This window comes from Netta rufina (genome assembly GCF_964035555.1).
Source record: "Netta rufina genome assembly, chromosome: 13".
NCBI classification, from domain to species: domain Eukaryota; kingdom Metazoa; phylum Chordata; class Aves; order Anseriformes; family Anatidae; genus Netta; species Netta rufina.
The window spans coordinates 4,309,230-4,325,670 of record NC_140136.1 but is presented as its reverse complement, the minus strand read 5'-3'; the positions used below and the strand labels follow the sequence as shown (position 1 = coordinate 4,325,670).

General features: G+C 37.3%; 1 protein-coding gene across 1 annotated transcript in view; it reads left to right on the top strand.

Moving 5' to 3' along the window:
- The window catches only part of CDH13 (cadherin 13), a 481,427-nt gene that overhangs the window by 188,243 nt on the left and 276,743 nt on the right, over positions 1-16,441 (top strand). Inside the window, exon 4 of the mRNA XM_084294592.1 lies at positions 5,047-5,163. Within this exon, the coding sequence (XP_084150718.1) occupies positions 5,047-5,163 (117 nt within the window). The remainder of the gene's footprint in view (positions 1-5,046; positions 5,164-16,441) is intronic.

Below are 16,441 nucleotides of genomic sequence, written 5' to 3'. Positions count from 1 at the left end.
AGAGGTGGGGAGAAGGGTATTTTTAATGGTGATAAGTGATGTGTTGTTAATGTACCTTGGTGAAGACAGAGGCATAAGGTCAGCCGTTGTCTTTTTCTGTAAGCCCATATTTGCAATGTTTTTGACAGATGCAGTCAGTCAGAGCTTGTTTGGTTGCTTGTGTATAAGGGGTATCTCATTATATTTAATGAGCAGTGTGGAACTGGTATGAGATTTTCTGAAAGAGGGGGTGATTCACATATGGTTCAAAATGCAAATAACACCCACTAAATGACAACAAGAAAAGTCTGGAATGTTAATTTGAAATAAATAAATAAATGCTTGATTGCCAGTTCTGTATTTTTCTCAGAACAGGTAACTCCTATGGTTAATGTGTACAGAAAGGAAAGTTAACGGCAGTCAGTCCATTATGATCCTAGAAAACCTTTCCCCTGACATAGAATAAGGCAGGTGTGAAGATAAATGAAACTTATACTTGAATAGAGACGGGGCTTTTCCACCACAAAAGATGCTGCAGAGGTTCAATAGAATGTATCATTTCATAAAACAAAAGTTCAGATTTGTCTCCATGATAGTTTACATTATTTGTCACATATGCATTACAAAAATACATCAGAACAAATTAGCATTAAAATAGCTGTGATTTACACATTACCAAATGTTTAAAAAAATAAATAATAATTTTATTATTATTGACTCCTCTGAAGATAAAGTAACTTCCATCCTATAAAAATACATATAACACAGCTAAATGAATCTACAGTAGCAAAGCTGTAGTCTGAGACTATGAAGCACCTATGAAGTTAAGGGTATATTGGCTAGACTAAGGATCTGCCGTTAGGTAGCAATCAAAGCGGTAGAAATACCTCCCCCCCCACTTAAATCAAGTTACCATAGCAATTTCCATTACTCAGATGTCATATCTGGCCATGCTGGAAGTTCTGAGGTAACTGAATCTCCTTAGCATGCTAGATTTTGGCCGTATTTGTTCTTTTAAATTATAAAGTGTGATTTTTTTTAGCATGACATTTATGAGTATTGAGGACAGACTACTTTAGAGCAGATGTTTCTGTATATGTTATTGACCTTAACAATTCTCAGTTTTATTTGATTTAATGATTTACTGGTGGTATGCAGTTGTTCTTTGAATTGCAAGTAAAGTTCAGCATATTTCTTATTTTTTTGTATTGTTAAAAATATGAGAAAATGTTTTTGATGTATTTATTTGAGAAATCATTAACTATTAATTCTGCTGTTAATACTGTTGATAATAACAATAATCTGATAGAATTCACTTATAATGAACTTATGAGACGTTAAGTAAGAATTGCAGCACAAGTCTGAAATGCCAGCTGAGAATTGTATAAAAATATTTTTTAACTTGATCTGCGTGCCATTTTATTTTCTGTCATCTTAAGCAGTCTTATTAGTAGAAAGACTGATACACCACTGAATACCACATCCCAATTGCCATTTCAGATTAATTTCGTTTGCAGTGAGCACCCATTTACTTTTGTTTATTTTTGGAGTAGTACTTGGGATTGATCCCATTTAATACCATCAAGCTTAGTATATAAAACCAACAAAATGGCAAGAAACTCGGCCACTTTTCTGGTCACCATTGTGGGTTACAAATTGCTACTCCAGTGATGTTTCCAACACTTTTTGTGACGAATCGATAAGTATTCAGCCACCTTATTCCCATGACAAGTTCTAATGAAATTTTCTTTGCTAAGACTAATGGTGCCTGCTACTGGATAGTGACTAGGCCATTCATTCAAATATTCAAGAAGTGCAATGACCCCAAGAACCCCTTGCGAGAAGAAAGGGAGAGAAAGAAAAAAAAAAAAAAAAAAAAAAAAAAAAAAAAAAACACCAAACCATCAATAAACAAACAACAGACTGGAGAGTTCTCAAGGGAACTGAAGAAATTCATACTTGTGTAGCATCACAGGTTGGGCAGACTGACACCTCTCACTAAGCTAAATGTTAGCAAAATGAGGTGGCTTTGTTGCTTCCTTAACTTGAATAGGGAATTGAGATTTGTTACCAGTGAATCAGTGAACAGTGTTGCCTTGTTGAGTTATGAACTATTGCTGTTAAAAGTACTGATTCCGTGTCTAGAAAGGGAATTTAATAAAATGAAAAATAGGTCTAAAAACTAGTTATGAAATTTTGAATTGGACAATGAAATGATAGTTAGATGATAATCAGGAAAAGAGCAGCATAGGCCTGACAGGGCAATTAAACAGTGAAAATAAAGAACCTGGGAGGATTTTTCTCCTACCACTTTTTTTTTTTTTTTTTTTTAATTGCAATCAGAGAAACGGAATTTATATTTCTGCTGCACTCTTCTTAGAAAGGCCTATACTTATTATGACATATATATTTTCTTTAAACCTTTTCTTATGGATGGATGTTTTTGGAAGCACACCTTTCTTAGGCTTCTGTTTGTCACACAAAGCAGCAGGAGTAGGAGAAGCAGTCGGCCATCACAGCCATTGTCTCTTCAGGTGCTGGTTGAACCCCATGTTTGTGGGCTCTCCAGACTGATGACTCCAGACTCCAGGCACAGAAGCACTTGTCTGGAGCCATTGATGCTAGAAAGATGTGGTAGACGCTGTAGTCTCTGATGAGCTAGGTCCAGCAAAGATCACAGAAAACTGTGTGGGCTTCACTTCAGTCAAAGGCCAAAAGGAGGCTCCTGTAATTCTAGCTTGATATGAAGCAAAACTTCCAACTCCTTTTGGAGTGATTTCATATGCCTTGTGATTTGCTTCTTTAAGAAATTGTAAGTGAATTCAGTAAAAATGCTTATGTATGCAAAATATCCTCCTTTGGATGGGAATCTTTTCAGTGTTTTGACTGTTGAATCAGGTGTTAAATGCACATGCACTTTCAAATTTCTTGGTTTCTGTCGTATATACTGGTTGAGGATAAAGCCATCAGTTGCCATCTGCTTGGCATTAAGCAAAATCTTCTGTTTCCCTCTTCAGAAATGGGGAAAACATTATGAACTAGTATAGGAATAAACGTGATACAAGGATCTAAATACGTGTCATACTCATTTCCAATGACAATGCATCTGGGAGGTTACCCGTACATTTTTGTGAGCTGAAGAGAAACCATCAATGTAGTAGTTAGCATAAGTCAGAAGTGTGATCATTTTAGCACTGCTGCAGTTGATCTAAGGAACTGATATTCCCTCTCAGATATACCAGTAGTCATTTTTCCTCCTGTCCTTAGCAGCGTCACAGATCCATGCCAGCCAAACTGCTGTGCTTATAGCGTAAGTGATTTTGAAAGCTGCTCTGTGCATTTGCCTTTGGACAGAATTCAGCTCTTTCCTTTTTATTTGACACTTCAAATATTTTTGCCTTGAACTTTCTCATGAATTTTTATTGGGGAAAGTTCTTTTGAAAGACAAAAATAGGGACCCAAGTGACCGTCAGACCAAAAGATTACAGAGAAGTGGCAAAGCCTTTGGGAGAGATGGGAACTCCAAATCAGGGTGAGCCTTGAAAGGTTATGAAAATTGGCAAAATCGTGAGAAGGGATTCTCTGCATGGTTCTCACTGCTCTTTGACTTTACTGTGTCTAAAGCTGACAGTTGTAGGCTTGTTTCCCTAGCTGCTGCTTGTCATCAAATTTGCAAAGTCACACTAAAGCTAGTAGATGTAAATCAGTGTTCTGGCTGTGATATACTCACTAGATGGAAGGCATCTATGCAGGTGGCAGCAGAGCAGCCTGTGGAGTTCTTGACTGATGTTCAGATCATGCTATCAAGAAACCTCATTCATCTTTGCAGTTTTATAAAAATATAGCATAGAGATGAAGCTGTCCTTAGGTTATAAAGTAGCAGCTATTAAAACAACAACTTGGATTCCAGAACTGACTGAAAAATTATTGTATTAAGAAAGGGGAGAAAAGTGTATGGTAGGATGTAACTACCTTATTGAAATTAGACATTTCTTTCACCCTATGATTTGTTTTGCAAAATTGTCATGACAACCTGAACAAATTGTAGTGATCTAAACCTTTTCCAGTTTCAAAATTAATTCCCAACACAGTACAAATTGGTACATTTTTTTATTATTATCTTTTTTAAGAAAGGTGTCTGAGTCAAGGTGAGAGCTCTGGGAGATGGGAAGAGGCTGTCTTTGACCTCGGTAGCTGCTGAGTGTGCTTGGAGGAGAGGTTTGTGGAGGCTGGAGGATGAAGCAAAAATGAAGAAAATGGCCTCCGGAAAGCTGCAGTTTGTGCACTAAGAAATTATGGGAAGGGAAGGCAGAGGTGTGATGGACAGAGTTTTCCAAGGGCTAGAGGCCACTCTGAAGAGTTTGGTGTAGCTCATAACATGCTGAATTGCCTGAAGCTCAGCTGGAACTAAATACCTCAGAAAATGCAATGGGAAAAGAGCAGGCTTGTGTATAAACCACTTCTATTACTGTTCTTTCAGATACAGTAGCATGAAGTTTTCACTATGTAAAAGAAACCCACTGTCTGATATTCTGTGTTGCACTGAGTTTTGGTGCCCATTGCTTTTTAACTTACAAGTTTTTGGTCCTTTTTGAGAGATCACTATCTGGGGACAGTCTCAGCAAATCACCTGTAAGTTCTGTTTGACCTAAAGTGTGGACTGAGAAATGGCTGACTATAGAGGTGACTTGAAATGTGATAATGGAAAAATTATCTAAAACATTTAAAGTGTGGCTTTTTAAAGGTCGTATGGAAGTATTTGAGGGAAGCCAAACCTTGTCTAAGATTTATGAGTTAAGCAGTCCTCTTGTTAGGAAGGTAGACACACTTAAGTTTAAAACTAGTCAGTAGGAATACAAAATGAATACGGCCTGTCCACTGTTATTGTCATAAGTGGAATAAATCAACAGTTTTAAATAGTTTGATATGTTATCACTAATCACTGGAAAACACATAATATAAAACTTAGAACATGGCAGTTCATGTTCATTTTACCTGAAGATATAGGGATTGGAAATAACAAATGCTATTTTGAAAGTCATTGTACTTGGTCTTTTTCTTTTTTAGGAAATTTTTAAGATAGAAAGCAACCTTGGAATTCCAAGACAAAAAAGGGCTATTTTGGCAACTCCGATATTAATTCCAGAAAATCAAAGACCACCATTCCCCAGATCTGTTGGCAAGGTAAGTCATCAAATAATAGAGTCAATTTTTTATGTTAAGTAATCAATGTATTTCTCTTAAAATGTTGTGATGCCTATCAAATTGGTAGTAATATCCCAGACAAAATTAAGAAGCTTAAAGCCGAACAGAATGGATATTGTATAGACAGGTGAACACGGCTTTGTATTCATGGGAGACCTTAATAGCATACATTCTAGTAAAAAAGTATTAATTGAGACTGCTATCTGCAACAGAGGTTACTGTGTATCTACGTGTGAGGCTGGGGCTGAAATCTAGGCCAGAAATGCCATGAAGAGTATCCTACTGCATAGTGTGGATTATTTTGTGTCTATTCTTAACACTTGGTAGGAATTCAGAAGTCATGAAATAGAAAAATGTCCTAAGTTCATGTCCTTAAATTCATTTCTAGCATCCAAAGACTAAGCAAGTTTTTGCAGACATTTTCAGTTTGATTTTTTTGTTTGTTTGTTTGTGGTTTTTTGTTTTGTTTTGTTTGTTTGTTTGTTTGTTTGCAAAGGTCTGAAAAAGAGGAAAGTTTCTCTTGTGTCTGCAGGAAGGTTTTATGAATGAGAGTTCCAACAACACGTTTGGTGGCTAGAAAATGTGACACCCATCTACAAGAAGGGCCGGAGGGTAGACCCGGGGAACTATTGGCCTGTTAGTTTGACCTTGGTGCCAGGGAAGCTCATGGAGCAGATTATCTTGAGTGTCATCATGTGGCAGTTGCAGGGTGATCAGGCCCAGTCAGCATGGGTTTATGAAAGGCAGGTCCTGCTTGACGACCCTGTTCTCCTTTGATGATAAAGTGACGTGCTTGGTGGATGAGGGAAAGGCTGTGGATGTGGTCTACCTTGACTTCAGTAAGGCCTTTGACACCATTCCCCACAACATTCTCCTCAAGAAACTGACTGCTCATGGCTTGGACTGGCGCACGCTTCACTGGGTTAAAAACTGGCTGGATAGCGGGGCCCAAAGAATCGTGGTGAATGAAGTCAAATCCAGCTGGAGGCCAGTCACTAGTGGTGTCCTTCAGGGCTCAGTACTGGGGCCAGTCCTCTTTATCAACGATCTAGATGAGGGGATCAAGTGCACCCTCAGTAAGTTTGCAGATGACACCAAGTTAGGTGTGTGTGTCAATCTGCTCAAGGGTAGGAAAGCTCTGCAGGAGGATCTGGATAGGCTGCACCGATGGGCTGAGGCCAACTGTATGAAGTTCTACAAGGCCAAGTGCTGGGTCCTGCACCTGGGGCACAGCAACCCCAAGCAGAGCTAAAGGCTGGGAGATGAGTGGTTGGAAAGCTGCCTGGCAAAGAATCTGGAAGCACTGGTTGATAGTCGGCTGAATATGAGCCAGCAGTGTGCTCAGGTGGCCAAGAAGGCCAACAGCATCCTGGCTTCTATAAGAAGCAGAGTGGCCAGCAGGTCTAGGGAAGTGGTTGTCCCCCTGTACTTGGCTCTGGTGAGGCTGCACCTCAAGTACTGTGTTCAGTTTTGGGCCCCTCACTACAAGAAGGATGTGGAGGTGCACAAGAGATTCCAGAGAAGGGCAACGAAGCTGGTGAGGGGCCTGGAGAACAAGTCTTACAAGGATTGGCTGAGGGAGCTGGGATTGTTCAGCCTGGAGAAAAGGAGGCTCAGGGTACTTCTCAATAGGTACCTTAAAGGAGGATGTAGCGAGGTGGGGGTTGGTCTGTTCTCCCGCATGCCTGGCAGGACAGGTTGAGGGAAAATGGGCTAAAGTTCCTCCACAGGAGGTTTAGGTTGGATATTAGGAAATACCTCTTTACCGAAAGGGTTGTTAGGCATTGGAATGGTCTGCCCAGGGAAGTGGTTGAGTCACCATCCCTGGAGGTCTTTAAAAGACGTTTAGATGTAGAGCTTGGTTTAGTGGAGTGATGTTTTAGAGATGGTTTAGTGGAGGACTGGTTAGTGTTAGGTCAGAGGTTGGACTAGGTGATCTTGAAGGTCTCTTCCAACCTAGACGATTCCGTGATTCTGTGAACCCCTTTTCTAGAACTTCAGATATACAGCTAGAATACAAAATCATTCAAATTGAAAAAGAAAATAACTATTAAAATGGCTACTTAGGCAACATAAGTTGTAATTATGTTAATATATTTTGCACAATGGCAATTCTGAAACAGGAATCCTATGCATTGCTCTGATTTTAGTAGGTGTGACAATGGCATAATGGCCTATATAGCTGTAGAGTATGCTCGTAATTCCTACCAGTGGGATTACTAGAGCTATATGCACAGATTGAGGGCAAAATTTTTCTCTGGAATGTGTAATCTTCCTAGCTGGTACCTAATCAGTTACTTGAATAATTAGAAAAGATTGTTTTCCGTTCAGTACAAAGAAAGAATAATCTCTGAAGATTTTTTCTCCCCTTTCACTCTGAATAATTTTTTAAAGATATTTCTCAACTTTTCCCTTCATGTTTCAGTGTTTGAGAATTAATGATCAATAACTTGATATTGTTGTTTAATATACTAGTGATAAATAGTTAATTTTTAAGATTTCTGTTGCACAGTTTTAAAGGAGTGAGAGAATTAGAAGGTTACTTATACACAGATCTGCAGTCATTTTTGTTTTTCTTATTGATTATTTTTCCCCTTCACTCTCCTTCTTCCCCTACTGCCTGTGATTACTTTAAAGTTTTAGATCTCAAGTGGTCTGAGTTGCCTCTAGAATTGCCTCCATTAAGTATTTTTATTAGTAGTTTAGGATGATAGTCCTGGTAATGGAGGTTCCTTAAACAGAATGAGATGAATCTGATATTGTTTGTACTTAAATGTATTCCTAGCATCTTGTCATCTTTATTTGTTATCATTCTTGAAATGCTAGTTAGGGATCACACGTTAGATGCGGTAGATGAGGTACAAACACAGAAGTATAAAAGCATCTGGCAGTCTGTTTTTCAAAGGCCCTGAGACACCTATTCTCAACTGATGTTTAAATTATAGGAACTGCAAATGATCAGCACCTTGAAATACTTCGAGCTGTCATCAATTTAAAAAGTCTTTACATATATACATATATTTATTTTTTTTTTTCCCCAGTATATTTCCAATTTAGGTATCTAGATGACTATTTTGGCTATAGTCTGTTGCAAGGAGTAACATACAGTGAATAAGTGATGAGTGAGACAAAACTTTCAGAGATATTTAAAATAAGGGAATAAAACATTCTAGGTCAACTGCAGTAGTTTGCAACTGAATGCTTAATAAAGCATAAATAAAAAGGTTTAGAGTCTCAGACATACTGATGGTAGGAAAGACAGTCTATTGTTCCTTAAATAAAAAATTCAGTAGAAGTCAATGCTGAAAATAAAGACCTAAAATAATTGCTTTTATAAGCTGCACGATGAAGTCTGTACTAGTCTAGAGAACCTTAGACACCCAATTCATGTACTCATTTCAGCCACAACTTGCAGAAAAGGTTGATCATCTTTCTCATTTAACTTTAGGTGTTTATTGTGAATTGTATGTAGCTTCATGAATTTACAAGAATTCTGCACACTCCTGTGAGGCAAAAGAATCACAATTACTTCCCTCTTCCACATTATTTTGGGGCTTGCCATTAGAAGCCTCAACAAGGTACTGCATGGGCTGATGAATTATAGCTACTGATGTGTATGAATTTCTCTTGAACTTTTCTGTCTCTCTATTCTGTTGTAAGCACTGTGAAGGGGACATTGCAGGCATATTTTTTAGCTATGGTTTCTGTAGTGCTTGGAGGAAGAGAAAACTAACAAAGAATGCTGATCCCAAGCTTCTAACTAGGCTAATTTGCATGTTATGATAGAATTAAAAAAATGAAAGGGAAGAAAAAGCACATTCTGGACCATACTTTTGTCATGTAACTGCCAGCAGTCAGGGCTGAGGATTTGTGTAGGCTTGCTGTGAAGGGAATGGAAAATTCTCACACCTCAGGGGCTCACCTCGTCTGTCCAAGGCAGTGAACAATGTCCTTCTGAGCTCCACCGTGACGGGGGTTCATGCTCAAATTCCTGTGAGCCATGGTTGACTCAGCCAGGAGCCAGGGTCAACTCAAGCTGAACTGTGACAATTTTTCTATGAGAACCCTGTTCTTTCTGTACTGCTTAGCCCCATATATATATATATATATATACAAAATATAGAGGTTTATGAAAAGGACCGTACCTAAGGAAGTTTGTAGCATTTAAACAAACGCTTCCAAACTTCAGCAAAATTTTGTTTCAGTATGCACTGCGGGGCATTTCATGTTTTATTCAGACATAGTCAGGCACCCTGTTTGTATGAGCTATAGGATACAGAGCAACCCATAAGTTTACAGACATAAATACTGTATATATGTATTGTATTTTCATAACCCATATTGCTATGTCTCCATCTCCATTGGCAAAATCTCAAAGGGAAACTAAAGAGTAAAATTTAGAGAAGGAATATACAGTTTGACTATAATAAAAATGTACATGTATATTGAACTTGCTTCCTGTAAGGACGAACACAGCTGATTCAGTTGGTCAAGCGTTATAGTGAGGAAAAATGAATTAGTTCCAACTCAATGCAGCCATTTTCAGAATAATTTCTATTTCAGAAAATTGCTTTCTGCCATGTCTGGTGTCTGAGAGAGACTACAAAAAAAGGATAACAGATGTTTTGCATTCTTTCCTTATGGTAACATAGTGGCAGGTATCCAAATATGCCTGGAGACTCCATCACCTGCTAGAGGGTCAGAAGGTCCCTGGGTGCAGGAGATGTCAGCACTGTTTCAGGGTCTGGAGCAGCTCTGTGTGGCGTTTCCAGTGATGTAACGTTGGATCTTCATATTGCTCCACCTGTTGTGAGATTGAAGTGCAACATGCCACTGTAATTTCTAATTGGAATGGCATGAACGTATTTAACATGTCAGGCTTATTTCTGACTTAAGCATTTAAAGGAATGTATCTTCTGGAAATATGAAATTCTTCGGGTGATAAAACATAGCAATAAACACATTTAGGAACTAAGAATTCTAATGCAATAATGTGTTGGGGTGGAGGGAATAACTATACACTTTGCTGTGTGAAAAACAATTACGACGTTTGTTTTGTTCTTATCTTTGTTACACTTTCTGCTCATCAGAAAATAAAAGCTTTCCCACACTTTATTTAGTCAGGATAGTGATAATTTCAGATATGAGTAGTTCTGTTTGATTCTTGTGGTGCAGTTTGGATGTCCACATAAAAGTTAGGTTTCCAGTTGCACCCTGACTGTTTTCTCTTTCTTCCATTTATTTCGGAAAATTACCAATCTAATTTATTCCTCTGTCCTGGCTGCCTTCTATTTCCTAACTCATGCTAAAATTGTGTTGCCTGAAAATGCATAAGGTTGTTTGGAAGTGATTGCAGCAGCTGCCAGCAGTTGAGCTGCTTATTAGCACTTGGCTGGGTGCAGGGCAGATGTGCAAAAATAGAAGAGCAGGGGGAGAAAAAGTATATATTTCATAATTAGGAAACAATAGCATAAAAAAGAAAATCATGGTGATTTCAGAGGACCTTATTCATTAGGATTTAGTGAAATAACTCAGGAAGGAGATATTGCACTGGACAAGTGGAAAATTGGATTGTTTTAATTTAAAAAGTTCAAATAAGTACTTGGCATAACAAGGAAATTCAAGTGTAGAGGCTGTTTTCTTTGCTGTTACGGGCTTTCTATCATATCCACTTAGGCATAAGGTTGGTTAGGGTATCTATTAGGTTAAAAACTATCATAGATGTGCTGTGCTCATAGGTAAAGAAATCTCAGGTTTTAGCAAAATCTGAACTTCATATTATTCTTCATTCTTGAGGGAGAACAGGGAGATTAAAATATTTTAATACAGTCTTGGTAACATGGGTTTCTGTGTCCAGATGGCCCAGGCTACAACTGTTGACTGTTATTGATGTGTTTGGTTTAGCTCTTGCTGATAAAGCAGAGGGATATGATATTCAATTTTTAGTCTCTCTCCATATGTTACTCTTCCGGTTTATTTGTCCACATCAAGTCAAATGAAGTACAAAACAGTGGGGTGCAGGATTATCCTTAATTATGGTGATAGGTTATTTGTGAGTGCACTAAATAATACTAATTGTATTCTACAATTAACTTAAGGGTGGTGGTTCTATGCATCTGTTTGATGACACTCTCCAGACACACTTTAACTGTGATGATGAACTGCATGATGGTCCTTTTTGAAGTTTAATCTTTGCACTAACACAGAGCTCAAAGTGCCAGAAGGTAATTGTGAGGACAGTTGGCATGTTCCAGCTCTTCACACAGATCTTTGGAGAGAAGGGCATCTGCAAAGTGAGAGTGTTAATAAGCCCAGAATGATTTGCTATAGATTTATTGATTGATATATCATGAATCCGTGATTCTGTTCTTTAATTTAAAGGAATGCCCTTCATTATAATGAGTATTTTAATTATTTTAACAAAAGATATGGAAGCCATGAGTGGGCTGGCAAAAATTGGCTGGACTTTTAATGGTCAGTGAAGGCTGGAAAACAACAGAGAAGAACCCTGGAGATTCTCTAGCAAACAATTTCTGAACAAAGAAAATGCAAAACTTTGGGTTTTGCCAGTAAGAAAATGTGTTTCTTAGTTGCTTGGCTGTTTGTTTTGTCTTTTAGAAGACAAAGGGGGTGAGGCAGGACTGTTCAGATGCTTAGTATCAGAGAGTGTATATATACTCCCTGCTTTTCATCTGTGCTAATGGACGGATAGCTGCCAAATGACAATTAGATGGCAGAACTGTCATAAGCTCAAGAAAAAGGTAATGCAGGCAATCAAACAGAAGAGAAATCTCTTAATATCTACGAGGAGTTGTGTTCTTTTTTTTTTTTTCCTTTTTTTTTTTTCCTTTTTTTCCTCCTCCAATTTGTGAATTTAAGGCAAGTGAAAACACAGCTTGTCTGTTAATGCAGCAATAGAAAAACCTGAAGAGGAGAGGAAACTGAAGATAACTGGATGGAAAAGCTGCTGGAAGCTTATTATTTCTGAGTGGATATCTGATTGAGGCTTTTTGTATATGATAAATTATATGCTTCACAGAAGAGAAGTGTTAAGTACTAAAGATGAAGCTGGAAAAAATGCCAAACTTGAGTCAAAAGTTTGAAAAGAAGGTGATAGAAGTGACAAGGGAGAGATTATCATGATCTACAAATCTTTGAAGAAAACCTAGAGAGACGTATCGTAGATTACAGAAGGACATGTAAAAGACAACAGGAAACAAGATCAGCCAGTGAAATAAGAGCTGAATTAAGAAGAAGATTATTTACAGGCAGATTAGGCAGAAAATGGGGGATGAGGCAGAGATAGTGAGGGAAAGGAGATAGCTAGGATTGTTGTCCAGGTCTGGAAGGTAATGGTGTACACTGACAGAGAACAGAATAATGTGCAGAACAGAGATGCCCCTAAATGCCTTTCCAACACCAAGAGAAATCTGTGTGATTCCTTACCAACATCCCAGCTGGTAAACTCCAAGTATCAGTTCTTTTTCTGAATCTTTATCAGTTACAAAAAATGATGCAGAAACAAGAGAATGCATTCCCTACTATAGATCTAGAAGTTGGTCTGAGCTGTGTAGGAAAAATCCACTGGACTTTTGTTGTGTTCAAATTATGTCCATTTTGCTGCGTTCAAATGATTGCCACATCAGATCTAAATGATCAGACTGTGCCAAAGAGTATGCTCAGAAAAGGGGAGGTGGTTATCACCAAGAATTCTGCCTTCTCCAGGAGGCAAGAATATTTAGGATGTGACAGCTGAAAAAGCGGTGCCATCAGGGAGATGCTGGAATGATTGACTCCGGGGAAGCATTGCAGGGTGAGGGCCTCTTTCAGAGAGTGGAATTGCTCAGGTACAAATTGTTCTGGCTTCTTACATCAAGGTTTGATGGCACATAAGGAGAACAATCTTCTAAAGTGTACAGAAGAAATGTGTCTATCAATCTGCGCAGGAAAAGACACATCCACAGATGAGGATCCATAAACTAGCAGCAAACAGAGTGGAAGAAAGTTGTGCAGAAAAGGGGAAAAAATCTGATATCAGTGAACAGCTCTTAGGTAATAAAGTCAGTCTTAATAAATAAACTTCCAGCTAGGAAAAAGATTAAAATTAGAGGAAAAATATCCAGTTATGTTACTAGTATAATTAGATTGGGCAGAAATATATACATCTGAGATAAGTTTGTTCAGCTTAGTACAGTGCGTGTTTTATTTATATTTAGAGTGATGGTAGTGTTTTAAGGCAAAGGAAAATACTGGCATAATAGCAAATAGATGTACGATTTTGGCTGAAGATCAGGAAAAAAGCTTCTGGTCCCCATGGAAGAATTAATTTTCACCAGTATTCTAAGTAGGAGAATACAAAGTTTGATAAATATACAGTCAAAATTGTATAATATGCCTGCTTAAGGTCATGAAAAAACAGATAGCAAGAGGTTTTCAAGAACACTAGAACTGGAGGAAATGTGTAACAGTTGAGCTGCTGAGCTGGACCAAAATGGACCATTGGAGATGACGGTTGTGGCTTTCTTGAAGGGATAGCACACTTATGTACTTCGTGGAAAAATATCAGCCTACCTCAGCAATGAATGTAAATGAACAAACAGCAGTCCATTAAATTAAAGGGCTTTTGATGCAAGTTCATGAATTATTAAGCTACAGTAAATTAATTTTCTTTAAAGGATATGTATTTGATATCCCAACAAATCATTACGTGAAAACAGCACTTCAAATTTATCTAGTTTTCTGAAAGGTCTCTCTTCAAACTTCCCTTGTTTACTTAAGAAATTTTAGAAGAGTCAAACTTGAGCAGCAGATGCATTGGAAAACTGGAAAATAATAAGAATTTACCATAATTTTGCAGTGTTTGGTGTCGTTGATATAGATAAAAGAATTTTTAACTATTTGAGGGATGCTTTCTAATCTAGTTACTATGGTTACAAGTTTGTTGGAGATATAGCAGTTCTATGGCAACGATGGAATTACACTTTCTACCCAATATTGAAATATCCAGTACCTAATTTCCTGCTCTGTAATAAATCATGCTAATGACCTTAAGTAGAGCACCAAAGAGAGGAGAATTTATTCTCTGAAGCTGTTCAGCGAAGTATACTACAGTTTAACTGTCACATTGTTTGTGTTAACTTTGATCTCTGAAGTTGATATCTTAAACTGTGTTGCAGATGAAGATAGAGGGGAAAAAAGTCAGTCCTTGCCTGTAAATTACCTATGTAAAATAACTGAGATAAAATAAAACACTGACAACTAATTTTTCATTCATACATTAACTGAATTTTAGATTCACTTTTAAGGAAAATGTGTTTGGATTGTTTTTAAATACAACGGCTATTTCATCTCTGCCCAATGATTTTAATGATGCCCAATATTACATGCCTTTCCATATTTTTTTTTTCCTTAAATGGGTAATTATACTCTTCTTTACAAAAACAAAATAAGCTTTCTCGAGACTCAAAAATCCATCCCCTTTCTAACTTTCTTGACTCAAATAAATTCTCAGATTTGTGTTTTAAGGCTCGTGTTTAGGGTGTGATTCTGTACGAGGTTTTACTGAGCACACCTTGAACAGGGAGCAGCCAGAAAGTCCCATGTGGGGATGCTGAGTAAGTTATTTCTTAGTAAGTTAATCTTCTGAGTAAGGATTTCTGTTTGCTTGGTACCTTTAATTTGTAAAATTGCTCCCTTCAAATCCACTTATAGTAATGTTTCCTTTTAAGGAGTAAAACGAACAGACTTAACCAGCATTACATAGCAGTGTGCTGTGTTAATATATATTACTAGCAAGGAGGTGAGTTCTGCAGAATACGGAAGTCAGTAGAGAGAGCAGTGCCATGGAGCTTCCTGTAAATCAGTAAAGATATTTCAGAGAATTACAGAATTATATTTGATAGCTGTGAATTTCCAGACAGCTTAGGATGTGATCAGCTTGTTACCTGACTACTGTTCTTTCTCTATCCAATCATTTTCCTGTTTCATTCCAAGTTATTTCTTTGGTTTCCTATTATGCAACTAGTAAGTCAATAGTCGAATACAGAGCAATATCTGCATGAATTAAATTTTAGGAAGAAAACTTATCCCTGGCAACCTACAAACTTAAAACTATCATACTGTCATCCTTAGTACTTGCATTAAGGAAAGACTTTATAAAAGACATTTTGTAGACTGGACTGTTGACAAATTTGATATTACTACATGTGGGTTGTTAAAGTGGCATTAGGAAAGATGACTGGTAAAGTATTTCCAGAAGGAAAAACAATATGCATTGCATATGGCTCATGTAAGGTGGAGTAAACAGCTGTCACACACACAACAGTAGTCATTTTCTTCCCTCTGACTAACTGCTGGATCTCTTCAGTGATGACTAATTGTAACCTCTTGTTTTGCTCTTGGATATATTACACATAGACAATTTTTCAATTGCATGTTTTTCTCTCACATTTATACTGCTGCATAGTAACAGATCAATGTGGTAGGTGAAAGAGTGTGATGCTGATATATATGATGGCAGGTATATTTCAGTTCAATAAACATTTTTCCTATTCCTTCCCAAGACTTTTTTTACTCTTTCCCAGCTGCCCTCTAAACGGAACTTTCTTTTTTAACCTTTCTGTTTAATCAGCTTTATCACTTAGCTTGCAACCCTATTTGTGAAATTGAGAAATGAACTGTCATTTATAGCGTACAGGGATGAAATGACTTTTGTATCTTTGTAGCTTTAAGTGTGTAATGAGCAAACTTTTTTTTCCCTTACCTTATTTAAAGACTAGCTGATGTCTTTTATCATGGTTAATAATATGTCATTTTGAAGTAAATGTTACTCTGCTCTATTGACCTATTTTTCTTTCAGGGTCAAATACATAAAAAGCATGAATTACTTCATTGTAATCACCAATCCATTATTGAATTAAAATCTTCAATTTCCTTTTGCCCATCTTTTGAAAAGAATATTCTAGTCTGACCACTTTACTTTCTTAAAAATCAGTCAAAATGAGAAAAATTACTTTCTGCCATTGAAACATTACTTAAACAAAAGCAAATGAAAATTCAGTCAACTGTACTTATGGATTAACCTGCTTTCCAATATTCTTTAATTAGATTAGAAAGAGCATTGATTTTTGTTTTACTATCATATTCTTTAAGTTTTCTGAGACTGTTTATGAAGTCATGTAATTGCTGGAAATTCTATATTTAGAATTTAAATACAGGAATCAAGCTCTCCATTTTAGATTTATATGCACATACATAC